We start from the raw sequence: 15,780 nt of genomic DNA on the forward strand, positions 1-15,780 counted from the left end.
CTGGTGGGTGGTGTGGTGGTTGAGGTGCTGGACTTCCACATGGCCAAGCACAGTTCAAATCCCAGACCTGGCAGCTGGCTTTCTTGCTTTCTCTCTCAGGTCAAATTAAACAATAATAATAATAATAATAATAATAATAATGGGGCGAGCATGTGGCATGGTTAGGGGGGGTTAGGGCACTAAACTCCCACATGATCAACCGTGGTTCAAGTCCTGAATCTGGTGGCTTGCTTTCTCACGATCCCTTTTTCTCTCTCTGTGTTTCTCTCTGGTGAGCACATGTGCTTTATTACAAAATGAAAAAACAGTAAATAAATAAATAAATAACTCTTTTTTTCTTTTTTTTGGAGAGGTTTTTTGCTATAGGGCGTGTGCGCTCGCCAGACAGAGAGAGACAGACAGAAAGTGAGAAATCACCCCCCCCCCCAGGGGGGATGGCCACGCCGCAATCCCTTCTCCTGCATTCTCCTCTCGGGATCTTGGGCACGCACGCACAGGCGCCCGGTGTGAGTTTAAGCCACCGGGTCCGGGACGTGAACCGTGGTCGACTACAGGGGAGTGCAGCGACATAGCCATGACACTAACTGCTGGTCCCTCACAGTCCTACCTTCATTCTCCTCCTGGGATCTTGGGCACACACATACGCGCACCTGGCATGAGTTTCAAGTCACCAGGTCTGGGATTCGCACCGTGGTCAACTATGTGGGAGTCCAGAGGCATAGCCATAATGCCACCTGCTGGTCCCCGGGTGTGATTTTCAAGCCACTAGTTCTGGCACAAGAACTGCCGTTAGGCCATGTAAGATCCAGCACCTTAACCACCATGCCCCCTGCTGGCCTGTGTGTGTGCTTCAAATGATTCTGAGCGACAGGAAAAGTTTGAGGGGTCTCCCCATAGCTGAAAGGAGTCCTGGCTTTTCTTTCATGGTGGAGCCTTCGGGAAACCCTGCTCCTTACAAGATCCCACACTGATTAAGTGGGAAACTGAGGCAGAGAGGGGCCGGAGCCCGGAAAACACCAAAATAGGAGCTGAACTGAGGACCAGCCTTCCCTGTCCGCCTCTAACCCCATCCACCAGGCAGGGACCATGTGGCGACTTCCACGTCAAGAGACAAACAGAATGACTCAGAGACCTGGAACAGAAACAGAGACACAGAGATGCAGAGATAACGGTAAGCGAGGAGATCTGAGGGAGAAACAAGAGACTACGAGACACGCAGAGTCACAGAGATACCGAGAGACGGCAGCAGAGATAAGAGGCTCTGCAGATGCTGAGAGATGGTGACACGGCGACCCAGAGAGACAGACCCAGAAAGGGCTGTCCCCTCGGGAGACCCGGGGCTGCCCCGTCTGGAGGCGCGCCAAGTGCTCCCCACCCCGCCCCCGTCGTGCCAGGGCCCTGACTTCAGAGTCCGCGCAGATTCTATAAATGGCCAAGCGGCCGCGGCCGGGGGGCGGGCCCAGTGACTCAGCCTGTGACGTCACTGCTGCCCGGCTCCGCCAGGCCCCGCCCTCCCGGGCCGCCAGGGGGCGCCGGCCGCGAGCCCGGCCCATGTACTGGTCTTCGCATGCGCAGTTGCGACCTGTGGACCGCCGAGGGCAGCTCCGCGTGGGCAGGATGCCGGAATCTGCGCGTTCGAACCCCGGCTCTGCTACCCACGAGCCGTGTGATCCGGACAATTGGCTTATCCCCTCTATAGACTCCACGTCATGGAGTCGTTGTGAGCAAGGAGTTAATAGATCCAGGGGCCAGTAAGGGGCAAGGTGGTTGTGACGACTAGACTCCCACATGGCTGACTGCGGTTCGAGTCCCGGACCTGGCAGTTTGCTTTCGCACTTTCCTTCTCTCTCTCTGGTCAACTTTAAAAAAGTAAAATAATGGGAACCAGCAGTTAGTGTAATGGCTATGTCGCTGGACTCCGACGTAGTCGACCGTGGTTCACATCCCGGACCCGGTGGCTTAAAACTCACGCCAGGCGCATGTCCATGCGTGCCCAAGATCCCGAGAGGAGAATGGAGGAGAAGGGATTGTGGCGTGGCCATCCCCCTGGGGGTGATTCCTCGCTTTCTGCCTCTATGTCTCTCTCTCTCTGGCGAGTGCACGTGCCCTATAGAGAAAACCTCTCCAAAAATAAAAAAATAAATAAAAAGTAAAAGAATGACAGTGAATAAAATGAAATAAAATAGTTGTTTAATAAAAAGATCTAAAGCAGTAGATAGCTGTTGCTTGTGGTTAGCTCACTGTACATGTCTCAGCGTGTCTTTAACATGTCATGCCATGCCATCCACTGCCCGTTGGCACAGTGCCTTAGCCCAGTGGTTCTCAAATAGGGCAACGGGGTGCTCTGCCACCACCACCACCACCACCACCAGGGGACTTTTGGCAATGTCTAGATATTTCTGTTTGTCAAGAATAAGGACAGGGGCCGGCAGGTGGCGTGGTGTTTCAGCTGCTAGACTCCCACATGGCTGACTGCAGTTCAAATACTGGACTGGTAGCTTGAAAGTTACATCGGACACACGTGCCATGTGTGTGTGCCCAAGATCCCGAGAGGACAATGGAGAAGGGATTGCGGTGTGGCCATCCCCCCTGGGGGGTGATTTCTCACTTTCTCTCTGTCTCTCTGGTAGGTGCCTGTGCCCTATAGCAAAAATCACTCTTAAAATAAAAAAATAAAAAGTCCATAGGGCTGGCAGGTGGGCTTGGTGGTTAAGGGTGCTGGACTCCCACATGGACTACTACGGTTCGAATCCCGAACCTGGCGGCTTCCTTTCTCTCACTCACTCTACCCCTCTCTGGTCAAATCGAAATAAATAAATGAATAATAAATAAAGTTAAATAAAATTATTTTAAACAAAAAGGTCCTACGATGCCCAAGACAGGCCCTCATCAAGAAGAATTAGCCATCCCGGACTGTCCATGGGGTTGAGGTTGAGAACTCTGCCCTAGCCTCCTAGCCCTGGGGCAGGGGACCGGAGGCAAATTCCACTTTGCCACTGGTCAGCTGTGTGACATTGAGCAATGACTCCACGGCCCTGTGCCTCGGTCTCCCCATCTGTAACATGTGGAATAACAGCATCCCCCTCCAAGGGTGCCGTGGGGAGGAGCGAAGCCCGACAGAAGAGTGGTCGCGTGTCCCCGCCACACCCTTAGCATGTGGCCGGCACATAGCTTGTCCTTAGCATGTCATTAGTGTATGACAGGTCGCTGACATGTCACCAAGTGTCACTACCAGGTCCTTGACATATGTGGCATGGTGTGGGCATGGTTCAGGGGTGAGATCTGGCCAGGTGGGGCTGCCTGCAGGGACATGGGGGTGTTGATGGCCTGGGGCTCCCTCACAGAAGGACCCCCCAGCTCAGTGACCCAGAGGAGGGTGGGGAGGGTGAGGCTCCCTCCTGTTCTTACAAGAGGCTGGAGGGGACAGAACTGGGTGCCAGCCCCTGCGGGAAAATGCTACTTCTGCCTGAGTCTGTCCCCCATGTCCGGCGCTGCACGGGACGTGCTGGGAATGTCTTTTCCAGTGTCCACACCGTCATGAGGCAGGTACTACCCTAGCCCCCCTTTAAAAAAAATAAAAGAATTATTTAACTTTATGAATCTATTTTTTCTTTAATTTAATCTGACCAGACAGGGACAGAGAAAGAGAGGGAAAGCGGGAACCAAGCTGCCAGGTCCAGGACTCAAACCGCGGTCGACCACGTGGGAAGCCAGTGCCCTTAAGCGCCGGGCCACCTGCCGGCCCCAGCCCATTTTACTGATGGGAGAACAGAGGCCCCGAGGAGAGAAGGGACTTGCCAGATGCTCTGAACTACTGGTGTCTGGAGTAAAGCCAGGATTGTGCTCGCTCAGCTACCACGGGGGACAGTCTTGCCTCCTTACTGCAGAGACAGAGACTCAGAGATGCAGCCGGAGGCCCAGGGGACAGCGAGGGGGGCGCTGAGGAAGGTCCATCTCCTCCATCTCCGTCTGACCGGGCCCTTCCCCGGAGGATAACGCAGGCTGCCCCCCTAGGTGGAAACAATGACACAACCAGCTCCCAATACCAAGGCCCTGACATCACGAGGGGGTGGCCGAGGTGGGGGGCGCCCCGCCCCTTGGCTGGACGTGGTGGCCAATGGCGTGGCCTTGGAAGAGACCCGGGCGGCCCGTGGAGCTTCAAAAACGTGTGAGGAGAGAAGAGGGTGCAGACGGAGGTTCAGCCGCCAGTGTCCTCGGTGACAGCACCACCCGCCCCGTTGGCACCGTCGTCCTGCCAGAGCCCAGCAGCCGGCATGTCCTCTGCTCACTTCAACCGAGGTCCCGCCTACGGGCTTTCCGCCGAGGTCAAGAACAAGGTAGGCTGGAGCGCCCTTAGGGAGCCCTGAACCCCCGCCCTGCCTATCCCACAGAACCTGGGACCCCAGAGGGGACGCAGAGCCCTCGCCTAAGGTGGGGGGGTGGGATGCTGCGCTGGGCTGGGGGATGCAGGGCCCCACAAAAACAGGTGGTCCCTTGCAGAGACCCCTACCTGAGCTGAGTCCTCATTAACTCTTCCTGTTCCGGGAGGAGAAGGGATAGAGGGGAAGGCACATTGATTTGCCCCCCACGTGGACTCCCAGCCTGACAATGAAATTGGGGGCACCTGAGAACTGGGGTTCCTGGGAGGGGCTGCTCAGAAAATGTGGGAGCAGGTGACAGAGGGAGCCAGCTGGGAGGACAAGGAGCAGGTAGGGGAATGCAGGTGGCGTCCCCTAATTTGCGACTAGGAGGGACACAGGGACCCAACCTTCAAGCCCCAGAGAAGGAAGCCGCCAGAGGACAGGCAGGGAGGGAGGGAGGGTGCAGGCAGGGCAGGTGCAGAGCTGGGGCTGGGACCCTGGACTCCCACCATCCCTGCACCACTACGGGGCGGGCCGGCTTCTCCAGAGCAGGGGGCTTGGCGTCCGTGCCCGGTGGTGCCCGGTGGAACCCTCCCGCAGCGCTGTCAGGGGTGGGGTTCCCGGCCCATTTGATGGAGGGAAACGCTGAGGCTCAGGGTGGCTTTCCCCAGGGTCCCAGGCAAGGCAGTGGGGAGCGGGGGAGCGGGGAGCTGGGATCCCAGCCGGGTCGAGGTCGGGGGATCTTCGGGCTGGAGGAGGGGGCGGGTGCTCGGCGGGAGGCCGAGCCCAGCCGCGCCGCCGCGCCTTATAAGGCGGCCTCGGGGAGCCCGGGCCGTGCTATATAAGGGCCGGTTTGCTTTATAAAGTCGGGCTGGTGAGGAGGGGGGCCGCAGGGCCGGGGCCAGGTGAGGGGGCCGCCCCCCCACCTCCCCCTCCCCACCCAGGGGGAAGGAGCAGCTCCAGCTCCCGGGGTGGGGGCGGAGGGGCGTGCAGAACCAGAGCAGAGGAGAGACGCCGGCAGAGATACTGGGGGAGAGCCCGAGATGGGAGAGATCAGAGGCAGGCACGGAGGGAGATGGTGAGGCGGCCCCACCCCCGCCCCAGCCCCAGCTCCAGCCCGACAGCCGCGAGCCCCACCCCCGGCCAGGCCGGGACAAGCCACCCGGAGAGATGGGGACAGGAAAACTGGGACGAGACAGACAGACCAGACAGACAGAGCTGGGGAGGTGGGGGCGGCACCGAAAGGCAGACCCGCAGGTGAAAACGCTCAGGAGTAAGGCAGATGGAGGGTCCCCCCACCCCGACCCAACAGGGACAGTCCCCCCGCCCCAGAACAGGGATGGACGTCGGGGTTGCCGGCCAGCACCCGGGCCTCCCGGCTCCTTCTCCCCTGTTCTGTCTCCCTTCTTCCCATGGGGGAGTGGAGGGGGGCTGGGCCAGGGCACGCAAAGCCCCAAGTTTGGCCTGGAGGGGGAACCGGGAGGCCAGGCGCCGCCCCCCACCCCCTTGTCTCCATGCTCGGGTGCCAAACCTCAGAATGCCCGGAATGGCCCCCTGGGCAGGTGCCACCTCAGCCCCGGCCCTGGGCCCCCCCATGGCGGCCGGGGTGGAACTGCCTTAGTTGGGAAGGGACGGGGAAGGAGATGGGGGCCGGCAGGCTGGGAGTGGACCAGGGAGCCCAGGTGGCCGGCTCCAGGCTGCAGCCTGAGCACCCTCTCCGTGCCCCCGGCCGCAGCTGGCCCAGAAGTACGACCACCAGCGCGAGCAGGAGCTCAGGGAGTGGATCGAGGGGGTGACCGGGCGCCGCATCGGGAACAACTTCATGGACGGCCTCAAGGACGGCATCATTCTCTGCGAGTGAGTGGGCTCTCCAGGCCCGGAGCCTGCTGTGCCCTGCACCCCCAGTGGTGCCCTTCCCTGGAGCCCCTCACCCTCTCAAGTGACCCCCACACAGTCCTTCCAGGGGACAGACCACGGTGCCCACCTCACAGGCGGAGACTGAGGCTGGGTTGGTCAAACCTGGTGCCCAACGTCGCCCGCTGTTTCAACAGAAACAGCGCCAGAACTCTGGTCTGGTTTGCAGATTTTTGCTACAGAGTGCACTTGTAGGAAGAAGGGTGCGAGTGAGAAACCACCCCTGTCCCCCCCACGCCACACCCCTCCTCCATCGCTCCTCTCGGGATTTCCGGCAGGTACCCACACACACCTGGAGTGATGTTCAGGCCACCGGGTGCAAGATTCGAACTGCAGAGTTGGCCACGTGGGATCCAGCCTTAGCCACCACGCCACCTACTGGCCCAGAGCCAAAGTCTTTTAAAGTTTCTTTCTTCCGGGAGTGAGACAAAGACAGAGACAAGGACAGCACTCCCAACGGGGTCTTGACCCCGTGACCCCCACCCCAGCTTTAGGGAGCTCTGGATCACGGACACATGCGTGTACCCAGCATGTTCAGGGAGGTCTCTGGACACAAACCCAGTACCTCGGCATGGGGGTCAGCTTTGAAGACTGTCACAGAGGTGCCACTGCACCACCCCCTGGCCCCAGAATAGAATCTTTACCATCTTTTTAGAGTTTCTTTTGTCATAGGATCAGTGAGCTTGCCAAGAGAGACAGAGAGACAGAGACAGAGAGAGAAAATGAGAACCCCCAAGGAAGATGGCCATGCCCCAACCCCTTCTCCATTCTTCTTGGGATTTTGGGCACACACGCACATGTACTTGGCGTGTTTTTCCGACCTGGGGCATGATCAGCCACCGTGCCACCTGCTGGCCCCACTTTTTAAACTTTTGCCAGTGGGTATGCACACCCCGGAGGGATGGCCACTCACAGTCCCTGACTTTTTTTTTTTTGGAGAGGTTTTCGCTATAGGGCGCATGCGCTCGCCAGACAGACAGACAGAGAGAGACACAGAGACAGAAAGCGAGAAATCACCCCCTGGGGGGATGGCCATGCCGCAATCCCTTCTCCTCCATTCTCCTCTCGGGATCCTGGGCACGCACGCACGCACACGCGCCCGGCATGAGTTTTAAGCCACCGGGTCTGGGACGCGAACCACAGTCGACTACGTGGGAGTCCAGCGACATAGCCATTACGCCAACTGCTGGTCCCACAGTCCCTTCTTCTTTCAGGATTTTGGGGACTCTCACACACGCACTTAATGTGTTTCTCTCAAGCTGCCAGGTCTGGGACTTGAACCACATACTTGGCCATGTGTGGAATGCGGCCACCTGGATTTTTTTTTAAAAAGAGATTTCTGTGATCGGGTGCAAGTGCTCGCCAGAGACAGAAAGCGAGAAATCACCCCCCTGGGGGGGATGGCCACACCACGATCCTTTCTCCTCCATTCTCCTCTAGGGACCTTGGGCACGCACGCACAAACGCCTGGCTGGGCTTGAGATTCTTTTTTCTCTTTCAAGAATTATTTAATTACATTTGTTACTTAAAAAAAATTTTGACCAGAGAAAGGTAAAGCGAGAAAGCAAGCTGCCAAGTCCAGGACTCAAACCGCAGTCAGCCATGAGGGAATCCAGCACCTGGTGTGAATTTTAAGTCACCTGCTCAGGGACTCAAACTGCGGTTGACTCCATGGCAGTTCAGCGATGTAACCATTCCGCCACCTGCTGGTCTCGGCCCTGCGTTGTTTTTGAAGGCCATTTCTAGCTGCTGGATGAAGGCTCCGTAGGGGACCAGGTAGAGGCTGGGGACTAGGGAGAGGCCCCTGGAGGAGCTGGCTGGTGAGAGCGAGCCAGGGCGGATGGGTTTGCCAAGGGACTGGATATGGGGGTGAACAGCAGGGAGGGGGGAATCGAGGGCATACCTGAGGGCTTTGGCTGTGCACCTGGACTCAGGGGCTGCCCTGGGGGGAGAGTGAGCTTGCTGGGGGAGCTGGTGTCAGGATCCCACAATGGGGTGTGTTCAGTTTGAGACACCCATACAGGGAGCTGGAGTGGGCCACAGGGGACTGCGAAGTCCTTGGCACATAGATGATTGCATTTCAGATCAAGAGATTCAGGCCAGCCTGTGGCCTGGAAGCTAAGGCAGCTGGATTCCACATAGCTAACCATGTGGTTCAAGTCCCGGACCCAGCAGCTTGAAAAACACTCAGTGCCGTGTGTGTGTGTGTGTGTGTGTGTGTGTGTGTGTGTATGCATGGCCCAGGTCTTGGAAGGAGGGAGAAAGGAGAAAAGATTGCAGTGTGGCCATTCCCCACGGGGAGTGCCTTCTCCCTTTTCCTGTCTTTGGTGAGTGCAAATGCCCTCTGGCAGAATGTAAAAGAAAAATATCAGGAGTAGATGTGGTCACTGGGGTGAGTGTGGTCAGAGAAAAAAGGGACATAGCCCTGCCTGCCAGAGGCCTGGGAGAAGGAGGAGGCTTTCTGACCAGAGAGACCTGTGTCTAGCTCCCCGACCCAAGGTGCTTTGGTGGGGCTGAGGCTGACATCCACTTAGTCAGAAACAGCCTGGTGGTACAATGGGTAGTGCCCACCAGCTGGCAGGAGTGCGCCCCCTGCTGGGCCAGCATAGACCATCCTTCTCACTCTCCTTCCCTACTTAAAAAACTTTGTAAGGGGCAGGCAGGAGGTGTGGTGGTTAAGGTGCTGGACTCCCACGTGGCTGATCACAGTTCGAGTCCCAGGCCCAGAAGCCTGCTTTCTCACTTTTCCTTTCAGTGTCTCTCTCTGGTCAAACTAAAATAATAATAGTAATAAATAAAATGAAACAATTCTTTAAAAAAATACTTTGTGGGGGGTCAGCAAGTGGCATGGTGGTTAAGGTGTAGACTCCCATGTGGCTGACTGTGGTTCAAGTCCTGGACCTGGTGGACTGCTTTCTCAGTTTCCCTTTCTCTCTGGTCAACTTTTTTTTTTTTTTTTTGAGAGTTTTTTTGCTATAGGGTACGTGTGCTTGCCAGAAAGGCAAGAGACAGACAGAAAAACCGAGAGACAGAAAGCAAGAAATCACCCCCTGGGGGGCTGGCCATTCCGCAATCCCTGCTCCTCCATTCTCCTCTCAGGATCTTGGGCACGCACGCACACGCGCCCAGCGTGAGTTTAAGCCACCAGGTCTGGGACTTGAACTGCAGCCGACTACATGGGAGTCCAGTGACATGGCCATTACACCAACTGTTGGTCCCATCTCCGGTCGACTCTTAAAATAATAATAGATTTTTTTTTTTAAAGAAACTTTGTGGGTCAGTTGGTGGTATGGTGGTTAAAGTGGTTAGACCCCATGTGGCCCTCCGTGTGATTTGAGTCCCGGACCCAGTAGCTTGAAAACTACACCAAACACGTGTGTGTATGCCCAAAATTCCAAGAGGAGGGATTGAGACATGACCAGGCCCCGTGTGTGTGTGTGTGTGTGTGTGTGTGTGTGTGTGTACTTTCTCACTCTCTCCCCTCCCCCCGTGAGTGCATGTACCCTCTGGCAAACAAATAAATGTTATTAATTTTTTTAAAAAACAACTCTGTAAAAAGTTTATCCATTTATGGGCCGTCCAGATGGCATGGTGGTTACAGAATCACACTGGGCACCCAAAATCCTGAGAGGAAAATGGAGAAGGGATTTCAGCCTGACCATCCCCCCCCCGGGGAGTGATTTTTCACTTTTTCTGTCTCTGGTGAGCGTATGTGCCCTATAATAAAAAAAGAAAAAAGCGTCCCTGTTTATATAATAGCTTCCATGAGCCAGAGAGGTAGCACCACCCACAGGTCTCACCACTGAGAACGGACCCAAAATTAGCACCAGCTGACCCCAGCCTGCTCCGAGGACGGGCACGAGGCCTGGTGTTCTTACAGGTCTCTGGACCCCGCCCTCCCATGTGGGTCAGCCCTGCAAAGTGCGCTTTACCGCTGCATCACTGTCCAGCCACCTGACAAACGTTTTTATAAAAATGAATTTACTAATTATTGGGATCAGCAGTTGGTGTAATGGCTATGTCGCTGGACTCCCACGCAGTCGACCAGGGTTCGAGTCCCGCACCCAGCGGCTTAAACTCACACCGGACGTGTGTGCGTGCGTGCCCACGATCCCGAGAGAAGAATGGAGAAGGGATTGCGGCGTGGCCATCCCTCTGGGGGGTGATTTCTCTCTCTCTGTCTCTCTGTCTCTGTCTGTCTGGCGAGCACACATGCCCTATAGCAAAAACCTCGCCAAAAAAAAAATAAAGAAAGAATTTACTAATTATTAAGGTGGCATAATGGTTATGTCACTGGACTCTCACGCAGTAGACCACGGTCCGAGTCCCAGACCTGGCGGCTTCAAAACTCATCCCGGGCGCGTGTGCGTGTGCGGCCAAGGTCCTGAGAGAATGGAGAAAGAACTGCAGTGTGGCCATCGCCCTGGGGGTGATTTCTCCTTTTCTCTCTGTATCTTGCACATGCCCTATAGCAAAAATCTCTCTTAAAATTTTTTTACTTATTTACTTTTTCCATGAGAGACAAAGACAGGCACCCTAACGGGGTCCCGCACTGTGGTCACTCAGTCGGGAGGTGCACGCATGCCTGGTGGACCCTGGGGGCTCCTGGGTCTGCATCCCACGTGGGTGCGCTGCACCACTCCCTGGCCCCCCTTCCCTTTCCTGTAGGTTCATCAACAAGCTCCAGCCGGGCTCCGTGAAGAAGGTAAACGAGTCGACCCAAAACTGGCACCAGGTGAGCCCGGATTCCCCCCATCCTTTGCCCACGATCCCCTCAGGCCTGTCCTACCTGACCCCCGCCTGCTCCCCTGTCCCCACCCCCAGCTCGAGAACATCGGCAACTTCATCAAGGCCATCACCAAGTACGGGGTAAAGCCCCACGACATCTTCGAGGCCAACGACCTGTTTGAGAACACCAACCACACCCAGGTGCAGTCCACCCTCCTGGCCCTGGCCAGCATGGTGAGTGTGGGTGCAGGGCTGAGGGTGGTGGGCGCCTTGCCGGGATGCGAGGGGGGCCGCTGGTGACGCTGAGCCCAGCCTGGGCGACCCGGGCAGAGCAGGGCCTACAGCTCACAGGCTCCCTGGTCAGAACCACCCTCCTCGCCCCACCCAGGCCAAGACGAAAGGGAACAAGGTGAACGTGGGGGTCAAGTACGCAGAGAGGCAGGAGCGCAAGTTCGAGCCTGAGAAGCTCCGGGAAGGGCGGAACATCATCGGTCTGCAGGTAAGCCCGCCTCCCCCGCCCGGCTGAGCCACCTTGTCCTTGTCGTCAGGGGACGCACCCTGGGCCCTGGAAGCTCTGGGGCCAGGATGAGTGGCTTTCACTGCTCTAGCCTTTCCACCCCCCACCAGCCCTTCCTATAGACCAAGGCCTGCGGGGGCCGAGGGGGAAGGACGCAGCTGCCAACGGGCCACGGTCCCACCGCCACCCCCCAGAACTCCAACCGAGATCTGCCACGAGATCCACCACGTGGGATCTAGTTCCCAACGCCCAGCACTTAGCCGCTGCCCTACTGGGCCAGTCCTTAAAAAAAAAGTCTTTTTCTTTTTTTTTTTTTTTGAGACAGAGATTGTTGCTACAGGGCACGCGCATTCTCCAGAGAGATGGAAAGTGAGAAATCACCCCCGGTGGAGGGTGGGGGGTGGCCATGCCACAATCCCTTCTCCATTCTCCTCTCGGGATTTGGGGCACACATGTACATGTGCCCGTGAGTTTAAGTGGCCAGGTCTGGCACTTGATCCGCGGTTGACTGTGGGAGTCCAGTAACGCGACCACTACTGCTAGCTGCCGGTCCTGACTTCCAATGTTTTGTTCTTTAGTGTGTGTTTCTTTTCTCCATAGTGGAGTGCACACGGGCACATGTGAGAGAGTGGGAGTGAGCCTCCACTGGATCTAGTCTCGCACAGAGACCCCTCTCCTGCGGATCTCCAGCCTCTCAGGCCCGGGGCACTTAGGCACATGCCTGGAGTGTCTCAGGCTGACCTGGAGGGGATCCGAACTGCAGTTGCCATGTGGCACCAGATTTTTTTTTTTTAATCATTTTTTTATTATTTTAAAAAATTTGCAAAAAAAAAATTGCTACAGGGCATGTGCATTCACCAGACAGAGACGAACGAACAGTGGAGTGTGGGGAGAAGAAAGAAAAAGAGAGAGAGAAAGTCAAGCCTGGGACTTGAACTGTAGTCTCCATATGGGAATCCAGTGCCCTTAACCACCACGCCCCCCACTGTCCCTGACCCCCCTCTTTTCTTCTCCTTTTTTTTTTTTTCTTGGAGAGGTTTCTGCTATAGGACGCATGCGTTTGCCAGGAAGACAGAGACAGAAAGCGAGAAATCACCCCCCAGGGGGGATGGCCATGCCGCAATCCCTTCTCCTCCATTCTCCTCTCGGGATCTTGGGCACGCACGCACACGTGCCCAATGTGAGTTAAGCCACCGGGTGCGGGATTTGAACCCTGGTCGACTACATGGGAGTCTCCAGCGACGTAGCCATTCCTCCAACTGCTGGTGCCCGCCCCACTTTTCTTGGGTGGCGCATCCCCGCTGCTTCCCGAGCTGGCACACGGGCTGGCTTGTTCTGCTGGAGAGCAGCAGGCTGAGACCTGAACCGTAGAAACCATCCCGGGCCTGTTTCCCACCTGCACCCTGGAGCAGAAACACCTTGCTTTCCCATCCCCGCCCCTGGCCCTGGGCAGGCTCTGAATCCCACGTCATTCTCCTCTGGCTTCCTAGATGGGCACCAACAAGTTCGCCAGCCAGCAGGGCATGACAGCCTACGGCACCCGGCGCCACCTCTACGACCCCAAGCTGGGCACGGACCAACCCCTGGACCAGGCCACCATCAGCCTGCAGATGGGCACTAACAAGGGGGCCAGCCAGGTGAGCAGGGGGCCGCGGGGCACGTGGGCGAGAGCGAGGCCCAGGCTGCCACCCCCCACCACCTGACTGTGCCACGTCCCCCCGCAGGCTGGCATGACGGCGCCGGGGACCAAGCGGCAGATCTTCGAGCCGGGGCTGGGCATGGAGCACTGTGACACGCTCAACGTCAGCCTGCAGATGGGCAGCAACAAGGGGGCCTCGCAGCGGGGCATGACGGTGTATGGGCTGCCGCGCCAGGTCTACGACCCCAAGTACTGCCTGACGCCCGACGAGCTGGAGCTGGGCGGGCCGGCCCACAACCACCACCCGCACAACTACTACAACTCCGCCTAGGGCCGCAGAGCCCAGGAGGCTGGCTGCTGCTCCCAGCCCCTCTCCCTGCATGGCACCCTCCGGCCCCGGCACCTGCCTACAGGGTTAGAGTTTGGGGAGCACTGACTGGGGCGCCTGGAGGGGGAAGGGGGCCCTTGGCCCTGCAGTACTGCAGGGTACGACATAGAGCCTGGTGTCCCCAACGGGCCCTGGTGACGCACTGAGCAAAGCTATTCCGGCTGTCCCCCGACTCCCTCACCAGTGGGTACCCCCAGGACCAGAAGCCCCCCCCCCCAAGCGAAGCCTCCAGAGCCCAGGCTCCCTGCCCCGCCCCGCAGCGGGAGCCGACTGCATGCCCGGGACCCAGCGGCCACACGCGGTTTGGTTTGCAGCGACTGGCCTACGTGGACGTGCCAGCGGCGTTTGTGACGCGAGCACTTTCCTTTTTCTACTTCACTGGAGCACAATAAACGGCTGTTCGATCACCCGGGCTCGGGGTGGTGTGTCCCGGGGCCTGCGGGCAAACTGCCCCATGTGGGGACGCGTCGTCTCCAGCACACACGCACACGAGCGGGCCTCACAGCGCAGCGCCCCGTCTCCCACACACGCGTGCAGTCACGTCTGGCCACGACACGTGGGTTCAGTCCCCAGGCCAGCCTGGTGAAGATGCCGGTGCAGCCGCGCCTGCCTGACCCTGGCTGCCGGCAGACAGGGCAGGAGACGACACCATCACAGAGGCCTCTCTCGGGCCAGATGGGGGTGTGCCGGTGAAGGTGGCTGGATCCCACACCTTTGTGTGGTTCCCATCCTGGATCCGGTGGCATGAAAAACACATCAGGCGTGTGTGCGTGCATGCCCAAAATCCCAAAAGGGGGACAGAGGAGGGGTGGCAGCGGGGCCGTCCCCACGGAGGGGGGTACTTTCTCACTTTTCCCCTCTCTCCCTAGCAAGTGCACGCACCCCATAGCAAATTATTTTTCGTAAGAATTGTTTATTTAGCTTTATTTAATTATTTAAATTTGACAAGGGACAGAATGAGAGAAAGTGAGAAAGCAAACCGCCAGGTCCAGGACTCGAACCGTGGTTGGCCATGTGGGAGTCCAGTGCCCTTAACCACCGTGCCACCCGCGGGCCCCATCGCATAGCAAATTTTAAACCAAGTAACAGACCTACCTCTTTTTCTCTCCCTCTCCTCCCCAAAGGGGGGGGACAAAAGCACACTCGGCACACTGACACATGCACAGCCTCACGCATATGCACAGTACACACACGCCCCACACTGGGAGGGGCTGAATGGACGTCATCAGGGCTCTGTCACTCACTGGCTGGGGGACCTCAGGCGAGTCTCCCACCCCCCAGGCCCGCTCTCGGGGGGCTGATGTCCCAGCTCTGTAACCTCTCACTGATCATCAGGATCGTCCAGGCGGCCCCTGCGGGCAGGCTGGGGGGACACCAGGGAGGAGACAGGATGTGGGGGGTGGGCCTCTCAGCGGGCCATGACTGCACGGGCTGCTGCGCCAGGTCTGCGACTCCAAGTACCGCCTGACGCCCTGGCAATGCCCCTGGACCAACTGGCACAGGGCACAGCTGTCCCAGCCTGGGGCCCTAAAAGCCTGCGGAGAGCCCCAAGCCCCTCCCCTCACAGAGGAGACCCTTCCTCCCTATAAGGGCCAGTCATCTTGCCTGGGAGTCACCAACTGTCAGGGTGTCAGCAGGACGCCAAGGAGCAGAAGGCACAGAATCAGGGCAGCGACGACGGAGGCTGGAATGTGGGGACCTGCGGAGACGGACACCAGAGACCTGCAGACAGACGCACACGGCCCCTGGGGCCTCGTAAAGTGGATTCCAGGCGCTCTTGGCCCAGCTACTGCGAGGCGCGCTCCCCAGGGCCGGCGGGAGCCACGTGGGGATGTGCGCCTGGCCCAGGGCCCTGCTCCGGGAAAACAGCACCATATTAGCACTCGGCCCGGGACGGGTGGGCAGGCAGCCGGGAGGGCTCTGGACGCCAGAGGACCAGGCCTCCCTCCCGCTGGATCCTGGCGGTGCCCCCTAACTGAGGCACCTGACTGCACTCTGCCAGGGACCTGACCTGGGGCCACAGAGGTGGTGGCAGAAGCGCCAGGGAGGGCCATGCCATAGCGGGGTGGGGCTTGGGGGCCCCCCGGCCAGCTCAACACAGCCCTTAGCTGTTGGCACCAGCGGGGCCCCACAGTACGGGGCTGCTCCAACCTGTGAGGGCACTGCCACCTGCTCCTGGGCCCTCGGCTCGTTTCCCGCCGTGAGCACGAGGAAGCAGCAGCAGGCACCCGTC

General features: G+C 58.3%; 1 protein-coding gene across 4 annotated transcripts; it reads left to right on the forward strand.

The window, feature by feature from the left end:
* The first annotated feature begins 4,144 nt into the window (after positions 1–4,144).
* On the forward strand, positions 4,145–13,959 carry CNN1 (calponin 1). Of its 4 annotated transcripts, none has more exons than XM_006160972.3 (7): positions 4,145–4,337; positions 6,097–6,218; positions 10,944–11,010; positions 11,100–11,237; positions 11,392–11,502; positions 13,011–13,157; positions 13,245–13,959. In XM_006160972.3, exons 1-7 carry the CDS (start codon positions 4,275–4,277, stop codon positions 13,488–13,490), a joined length of 894 nt encoding a protein of 297 aa, XP_006161034.1. In that variant the 5' UTR covers positions 4,145–4,274; the 3' UTR covers positions 13,491–13,959. The 4 variants fall into 4 exon arrangements, with proteins under 4 accessions (XP_006161034.1, XP_027632568.1, XP_006161035.1 ...); XM_027776767.1 differs by lacking the exon at positions 4,145–4,337 and adding an exon at positions 5,245–5,266; XM_006160973.3 differs by lacking the exon at positions 4,145–4,337 and adding an exon at positions 5,325–5,439.
* Positions 13,960–15,780: the final 1,821 nt, after the last annotated feature.

Source organism: Tupaia chinensis, unplaced genomic scaffold (assembly GCF_000334495.1).
Source record: "Tupaia chinensis unplaced genomic scaffold, TupChi_1.0 Scaffold138060_1, whole genome shotgun sequence".
NCBI lineage: Eukaryota > Metazoa > Chordata > Mammalia > Scandentia > Tupaiidae > Tupaia > Tupaia belangeri.

Bases quoted from the DNA above. Each gene is read 5' to 3' on its own strand.
- CNN1 (XM_006160971.3), top strand. From the start codon at position 5,532: ATGGGGACAGGAAAACTGGGACGAGACAGACAGACCAGACAGACAGAG. The intron at 6,219-10,943 runs GTGAGTGGGCTC...CCTTTCCTGTAG, and splicing joins GACGGCATCATTCTCTGCGA to GTTCATCAACAAGCTCCAGC. The intron at 13,158-13,244 runs GTGAGCAGGGGG...GTCCCCCCGCAG, and splicing joins CTAACAAGGGGGCCAGCCAG to GCTGGCATGACGGCGCCGGG.